General features: G+C 27.8%; 1 protein-coding gene across 1 annotated transcript in view; it reads left to right on the top strand.

Moving 5' to 3' along the window:
- Positions 1 to 8,732, top strand: part of LOC117170934 — a 507,802-nt gene that overhangs the window by 487,404 nt on the left and 11,666 nt on the right. The window contains exons 9-11 of the mRNA XM_033357981.1: positions 2,327 to 2,558; positions 7,420 to 7,608; positions 7,866 to 7,968. Of these exons, the coding sequence (XP_033213872.1) occupies positions 2,327 to 2,558; positions 7,420 to 7,608; positions 7,866 to 7,968 (524 nt within the window). The remainder of the gene's footprint in view (positions 1 to 2,326; positions 2,559 to 7,419; positions 7,609 to 7,865; positions 7,969 to 8,732) is intronic.

Here is an 8,732-nt window from a genome sequence, read left to right as displayed (position 1 = left end):
ATACGCCAATTAGCACAAATGGTAAGTTCCGACAGTGCCTACAAGTGTGCCTACTGGTCGCTAGATGGCAATACCGGTTTCATATGTATACACCTGGTACTAGCAGAAACTTTTTTTAAATATTGATCAAATATAGGAGGTCGGGTTTTCTGGAATATATTTTTTCAAAATTCGAGAACAAATAAATATAAAATAATTACTAGAAGACTCAACTTTTTTTTTCTTTTTTTCGCCAATATTTTTATATAGTCTGTAATTTCCTTAGAGAGGCATCTGATCATTTTTAGATCGTCTAAACTATTTTTAAGGCCGAATAAATTTTTTTCTGAAAATGTTATGTTCTCATTTCTCTCGTCAATAGTGCAAGATATTATAAAAGAGCAAAATGTATTTTTCAAAGAGTTTCTTTACACGTGAAAACTTTTATAGTAGAGGCTTAAAGAAATTTTTTTAACAAAACACATTCATATATGTATAACGTCGTAGGATTTTTTTTCGCAACACAGCATCCCCGAGAGATTCTGCGACTTTAAGTAAATTGATTTAGTAATTTTTTATTTCATTTACTGGAAAACCAACAGAACATTTTCTAGCTTGCGTTATTCATTAATATCAACACTAAATTTTTTATTTCATAGTATCTAATATCTAAATTAATAGAAAATAATTTCAGAGAAAATATTTTTTATAATTAATCAAAAATGATATGCTAACTTCAGGATGCATGCACAATACTTTTTTATAGACCTTCAAAACATCGAATTTTGTTTGAAAAATAACAATTTTCGACAAACAACACTAAAATATGAAAAATGTATTAAAATCGTAATTTTCATTATTTACATAAAAAAATTGTTCGGAATTGTTCATTTTCTTTTAAAGCTATGTTTTTTGCAATAACCGGTTTCTGGTAAAAAATGTTAACATACATTCAAGTTTTTCGAAAATTGTAAATCTTCATTGAAATTCATACCGATTTTCGACATAAACTGCTTACAAAACAAAAATTATGAATTTAATGATTATAAATGAAAGTTTGAGTAATTATCATTATCTGAAAAATCTTACGATTTTTTCAATTAAAACACAAATTTTTGAAGAAAAAAAATTGAATGAAATAACTAGAAATTCTTTTAAACTTTGAATCTTCTTGGAAATTTAATTATGTTTATTGTTTCAATTACCGATTTCCGGTTAAAAGCTTTAACATCAAAGGACGACTGAAAAATGCCAAAAAGTCGATATCAATATTTGAAAAAAAATATTAAAAAAAAATTAAATTTTTTATTGAAAATACTCATTTTTGCTTAAAACACTAACAAAACCCAAAATTGTTGAAAACTGGGTAGGTTTTTTGAAATTCCATGATTTTGTATTATATATGACATAATGTTTTTATTATTTTTATCATAAATTTAAAAAGACTTCAACGAGACAACCGAAATGCAAAAAAAAAACATTTTTATATTAAATATGACAATTTCGGAGATCGTTGGTGATGTTTTAAAATATTTTTAAATATACTTTTAAACTAAGTTTAAAAAAAAAAGAATCACTTCAAGCATTCCCAGGAATCATAGGATATATCTGGTCTCAATTTTTCAGAAATATTTCGGAATATTTCAAAACATTTTCAAATAGCCTCTTAAAATAAATTTTTGTAAATATAAATCATTATAAATCCTCAAAGAAATCTTAAAAAAAGTTTTGTAACCTCTTGAAACCCTATTTGATTCATAAGAAGATTATACATTTTTTCCTTTTTAAATATTTTTTTAAAAAATAATTTTCAAAAAAAAAAAAAAAAGATTAACAGTTTTCCTGGAATCTTTGAGCAATATTTTCGTAGAACCATTTCAAAATTTTTTAATCGCTTAAAAATTACGAAATTTCAAATTGTATATTAGTTTTCAAGATTTTCTAAGCTTCTAGAATATTTTTTGAAATAATTTTCTATAAATTCTGCAAATAATTTAAAAATCGTACTAAAATCTTTATGGTTTTTTTGAAAATATATTTTTAAATCTTGGAAGTTTAAAACTAATTTTCCAAAATAAAACTAAAATAATTTTTAAAATATCTCATCTTACAGATTTCGTCTCTTTGACATTCAAAGTGTGCAAAACAGAATTGTTCTCTTCATTATTAAAGAATATTCTACAATTAAAAATTTCACTTGTAGAAATAAATGTTCAGAATTAAAATTTCTCATTTGGTAATTTTCGAGAATTTCGTTCCGCAATTTTTTTTAGATAGTATTATTTCTGTTGGCGTGTAGTTATATTTGATCAAGAATCTAATTTCGTAATTGTTTGCACCATTTCAGCAAGTGTCCTTCTGGCCAGATGACGAAGAAAATGGAGGTTCTGAATTGACAATGAACTCTCAGTTGAGAAAGACAAGGAGCATGGACAGTTCCTGTCTGGAACTTCGATTGGGACCAACGCCTGTAAACTCTACTTTGATGCATCAAAGTGGACCACCCCATCTACCACCAGCCTTGTCTAGAGCACGATCAGAAGCGAATCTTCACGCGTCTTCTCTCTCACTTGGACCAGGTTTGTCCATTAAATCCAAATCGTAATTAATTTAATGATTGACTCAATTATCCGGGAAACCAAAAGAGTTGATATATTGTGCAATTTTTCTCTAAAACGGACAACTTTACCCCTGTTTGCGATAACTTCATCTCAATTGGCTTTAAAGACCATTAAGTATTAATTCTTCACCTGGAAGAATTAATTATCAATTTCAGTGCCTAATCTCCTTTTAACGGACTACTTGAATTTTTCCCTTAAAAGATAAATTCCCAATAAAAAAGTGTCATAGTTTAAATTTTAATAAAAAAATTTAATTCATATGAAAAAAAGATTGTAAAAACAAAAAACGTGTATTTGCAACAAATAAAGATTTTCCTTCCAGGAAAGAAGGAAATTTTTGTCTAAATTGTTGAATCTAAAAATTTCACTGGACATTGCAATTCAAAAATACGAATTTTGAACAAAAATTCAATTTTTTAAGAAATAGTTAAATTTTCAACAAAACTGTTGCATTTTTATCGAAGAAATATTCAATATTTCTACTTAAACATATAAACTTTTAAATAGCAAAGAAAAATTTTAAAAAATAGTTTTCATCCAAAAATGATTTCTGTGGACTCATCAGCAACAAAATATGGATTTTAAACAAAATCTTAATGTTTTACGAAAAGGGTGGAATTTTTTACCCCAAAAGATGAATTTTTAACAAAAGAGTTTTAAATTGCAACCAAAAATGATGCTTTTTTAAGGAGATTGTTAAGTTTTCAACTAAATAATAAAATTTATAACAAAAAAGATAATCTTCAGGAGAAACTTTTTGTGCATTTTCATAAATGACGTACATGAGTTAAGGAACCCCTCCCCCTTCCGTAAAAACTAGTAACAAAACTTTTTGACTCCCCCCCCCCGCCTAAGCCTTTACGTAATTTAACCCGTAAAGTCCATACATGGTAAAATTCACGGAAAAGTGCATCGTGGGTGTTCATCACCCCAGCGCATTTAATCAGGTATTGTTTAACCCCTATTGAATATTTTGTAGCAATAAAATTATCCGATATAGTTTAAGGTATCTTTTAAAGGTAGAGTTGATTTTATAGCCATTTATTTATTTTAAGTTTCTTAAAAGAATTATTGAAAAAAGTGAAAAAATGGGGTTTTTTTACTTAAAAATTCATAAATCACGCAATTTTAATAATTTCCACCTGAAAATCTATGACAATACCTTTGAAATAGTATACTTTCATAAAAAAAATATTGCAATATGGTTGCTTTCAAAAAAGTATGAAATATATGAAGTATGAAATAATCGAAAAAAATTATTTCACTTTATATGATATATTTACGTTAAAAAGTAAACAAAATCAATAAAATTTAAAAAAGAATTGCTACAAATTGCTTTTTCATTCGCTAAGTGCACACTGGGTGTTAGAGACCCCACGATTTTTTACCTCCACATTTAGCAGCTGCTGTTAGTAGTCTAACGCTTGACGCAGTATGCTAAATGACTTTACTTATATTTAGTGTCTTCAACTAAAGCTAGATGGCGACAATTACTCAATTTTTCTGAATTAAGTATGGTTTATAAGAGTTTTAAAATTGCTTGGGGTATGAGAGACCCACAATGCACTTTAAGGGTTAAGTGCGGTCCCTAAAGCAGATCAGTTTTGTTTATTAAAAGCAAATCGTAATTAAGTGATTAACTGAATCATTCTGGAAACCAAATGTATTGAGATATTGTACAATTTTTTTTGTAAAAGTGCCAACTTTACCCCGTTTTGCGAATACCTTCATTCTTGATTGGCCTCAAAGACCTAGAAATATTGATTCCCTAGTTAGAAAAAATTCATAATCAATTTTAGTGCCCTTATGTAGTTTTTTTTAAGTCAAACCGAAATCGGTTTGAGTACCAATCATACTTTTTCCGATTGTTATGTATGAATGGTAGAAATGTGAATATGCATGTGATAGGAATGAGTTACGAGTTGCGTTTTCAATTATGGGTAGATGATATAACGAAGTGCTGAACTGATCGAATGCAGACTAGAAGTGCTCGCAAAACAGTTGAAGTACAACGAGCTTGGATATCTAGTATCGTTCTCGTTGTTTGTTCTGGCGCTACTAGAATTCCCAATTTTTCCACTTCATTCGTTTAGCCGGTGCAATTTAATCACTAGTACTTACCGGTTCACTGATTGGAATCTTGAAAGTCGAGTACACCAATTGGAGGTCTTGTTCCATCATTTCACAAAGAGAAATATTTTTTTTCGATCCCAATTTTTCACCACTTTCATGACTTGTTTTATTTTTAGAAAATATGATCTTTTTAAATTAATTTAATTTTAGGAAAAATTTAAATTTTATTATTGCGTTTGTTTATGAACGTTAATGCTGGTAGATTCCATGACGGATCAACACATACCAGAGCTTTTCAAGGTAAAGAATTTCCCAAAAATGCCATCCAGCGGGGGTGGATTAGTCCAGATCATATCGAATTACTGCGGATTACTTAAGATCAATCCTAATTTCCCGAGAATACTGTGAATAACATAACATTGTAGGGGATTAGTCAACCTGAACTAGATTCACGCGAATGTTCTGTTAAACAGTTATTACCTTTTAACACTATTCTTGAATTTTCAATCAAATTTTAACTAGTTAGTTGCATTTTAAAAAAAATTTAATTTTCTACCGGAAAACAAGAATTTTCAAATAAAAAAGATCAATTTTTACAACACAATTTAATTATTAATTTAAAAAGATCAAAGTTTCACTAAAACAGAGTAATTCAATTTTTAGTTGAAAAATTAATTTTCAAGAAGAAACTAGATCAATTTATAAATGAAGAGATGAAGTTTTACCTAAACTAATGAATATTTAACTAAATTAATTAAATTTTTAGTTAAGAAATAAATTTTCACCCCAAAAATAACGGATTTTTAACAAAATAGTTAAATTGAAGCCAAAGAGGTGAATATTAAAGGAAAATGAAGAATCTTTAAACAAGAGATGACTTTTCAACAAAGTAGTTTCATTTTTTATAAATAATTGTTTGATAATCAACAAATTAGATACATTTTTTTAACCATATAGTTGAATTTGGAAACAAAAAGATGAATTTTTAAGTAATAAGATCAATTTTCTATCAGAAAAGTTGAATTTTCAACTAAAAAAATCTAAATGTACAAAAACTGGACTTGTACATTTTTAGTTTAGAATATTTAATTTCAACCAAAGTTATAATTTTCACTCTTCACATATTTATCAATTGAAATGGTTTAAATTAAAATGTTGTTTTTTAAGTTTTACACAAAATATTACATTTCACTAGAAAAAATTCGAGGAAAGGCAGTAAATAAAGAAAGAGAGAAAAGCAAAAATTAAGTTCCTTTTCCAGAAAAAACGAATTAATAGCAAAATATTTAAATTTTTAACCAAGCAGAGAAATTTTCAATCAAAATGGCGAATCGTAAAAAATAAGTGAATTACAAAAAAAAGTTTAACACTCAAATAAAAATTTGAATTTTCAACGCAACATTTTATTTTTTAAACAAGGAGATTATTTTGCTACAGAAAATATAAATTATCAACAAAATATATAATTTTTTAACCATGTACTTGAATTTTCAACTAAAAAAGGTGAATTTTCAAGGAAATAATTTCAGTTTCATTCGAAGAGATGAATCTTTAATAAAAAAAATAATTTTTCACATAGTAGTTCAACTTTCAACTATGTAGTTAAATTTTTGATACAAATATATGATTTTTAATAAAATAGTTTCATTTTCAACAAAGCAATTGGATTTTTAAACAAATAGTGTAATATTTTACGAAACGAGATAAATTCCTTACCAAAAATGTAATAAGAAACTTTTCCACACAAAAAATTAACTTTTAACTAAAAATAGTTAGAATTTCTCGTTGGGTTCTACTAACTAAATTAAAATTTGAACGAAAGAACTAAAAAAAAGAAAAGTTTATGTTTTCAAAATTTGAAAAAAATAAAAAAGCAGATTTTCTGGAAACCCCACCTTTTTTATTCATCTTATTATTTTTGAAAAGTTTCTACTAATGCCAGAAAAGCATCTTATCAGTATCATTCGAGCTAAACTATTTTTGCGGCCGCGAGAATTTTTTTTTCTTAAAAATTTAATCTATAAATTTTTCTCGTAAGCTATGAAAAATATTGTAAAAGAAGAAAAAAATTTTGTCATAGAACTTTTTTAGTCGTGCCAGCTTTTATATTAAGATTTATTCATATTTTTCATCGTTTCCAGGAAAAAGTTGAAAATTCAATTGTGAGAGAAAATAATTCTTTAACTACAAAAGTTATTGTGGCAAAAAATGTAAGGGTGTGTTTTTTGAGCAAATCGATCAAAAAGAAAATAATAAATACCTTAATTATATAAAAAGATATAGAGGATTAAAATAAAAATTCGGGTTTTTTGAAAAACAAAGCACAAAATTCAAATACGCGTAGCTTGTTAGAATTTTTTTTCTTGCAAATCGGAAAAATAGGTATCGCTTAAATCTCTCTAAAAACCCACATATTTCATCCCCGAGAGATTCTGCGATTTTAATTGTATGGTCCTGCCTGATCTGAAATGTATTCGGTCATAAAATTGCTGAAAAAGACTGAAAATACCAAGATTCCAACACCAATAGTTTATTAGATACGACAATGTATAAATTTGGACGACCCTCTTCAAGAACTGATGAGATAAGGGACAAATGTCCATTTACAGACTAAATTCTAGGGATTAATCATTGTTATCTTAAGGTCGTGGATGTAACATCATTCAGTTGGTAGGAACTGTTTGTTTTAAACTTGAAAAGGGCATTGAAGTGAATCCAAGCATTCTCAAGGCTTCTGTTTTCACAGAGGTTCCGGAAACACCTCCTCGGCCGAGATCCATGGCTCCAGCTTCTCGCAATAGTGCCGGGCTTATGACTCCAGGAGTAGTAGGTGGAGGATGGGGCGATTCTCCGCTAGCCAGGGCACTCTTCGCCTATCTCAGCTCTGGAGAAAATCAACTCAGCTTCTTAGAAGGAGATCTCATCTCCCTGATGGGTAACTTTCTACACTCTTCTCCTTTTTCCCTCTATTACAACATTCCTCGCTATTAAGACCATTATTCCTAACTTCTTTTGAACTTTAGTCTCCTTAGTAGTAATGATGTATAATGAATAGTTGTCTAGCAATGATATTCATTTCACTAATTTAGCATTAAAACGTGAATAAAATTCTCCTATTTTAGATATTTGATCTAACAATTTTCGTTTAAAATATATATTTTATAGACTACCTGATTTTTCTTCTTTCCCCAGGCGATAGACAGAAAGGTTGGCAGTTTGGAGAAAATCTGCGTACACAGAGTTCAGGATGGTTCCCTCTGGCTTACACCGAAGTGATCATCGACGAAAATTTAGGGTAAGTTGTAAATCCTTATAGAAGTGAAGGTCTTAAAAAGAACACTTGGCTCGTAAAACTGGATAACATATTTTATATTTGAATTATATGGTTAGAAGTATGAAAATTCGGAGAATTTTAAATAAGAGAAAAAACTATATGTTCCTATGAAAGAAGACCATTTTAAAGTCGAAAATGCTCTCATAAAAGGAAGGAAATAGGGTTATTTTGAAAGAAAAGAGCGGAATTAGTTTCTTTCAAAGAAAATTATGTTAGTTGCAATATTGAATTCAATATGAAACAAATTTTCAACAAAATATAATATTTGAACCAAAGATGAATTCTTAACTGAATGGTGAATGTTCAAACAGAAAAAATGAATCCTTAACAAAATAGTTCAACTTTCGATCTATTATAATTGAATTTTGTGCCAAATGGAATGAATTTTTAACCTAATAGTTGAATTTTCAACTGAAACAGATCAATTTTCATACCAAAGTGGATTAGTAAAATTTTTAGCTTGAAAGATTAATTTTCAACCAGTTAAACGAATTTTTATAAAAATATTTCACTTTTTAACCAAAGAGATACATTTTTAACTGCAATAATAAATTTTTGACCAAAATAATGAAACAACTTATCAAAAAAATATATGAATTTTCAATCAAATACATAAACCTTAAACTAAAAAGTATGAATTTTTACGCAGAAATAGAATACTTACATTTTCAGTTAAAATAATGTATCTTCAACCGAAAAAAAAACATTTAAAAAAAATATAATTG

The sequence above is a fragment of the Belonocnema kinseyi genome, chromosome 4 (assembly GCF_010883055.1).
Source record: "Belonocnema kinseyi isolate 2016_QV_RU_SX_M_011 chromosome 4, B_treatae_v1, whole genome shotgun sequence".
In the NCBI taxonomy this organism is placed as follows: Eukaryota; Metazoa; Arthropoda; class Insecta; order Hymenoptera; family Cynipidae; genus Belonocnema; species Belonocnema kinseyi.
The sequence above is the reverse complement of the archived record's forward strand: the minus strand, read 5'-3'. Positions and strand labels throughout refer to the sequence as shown.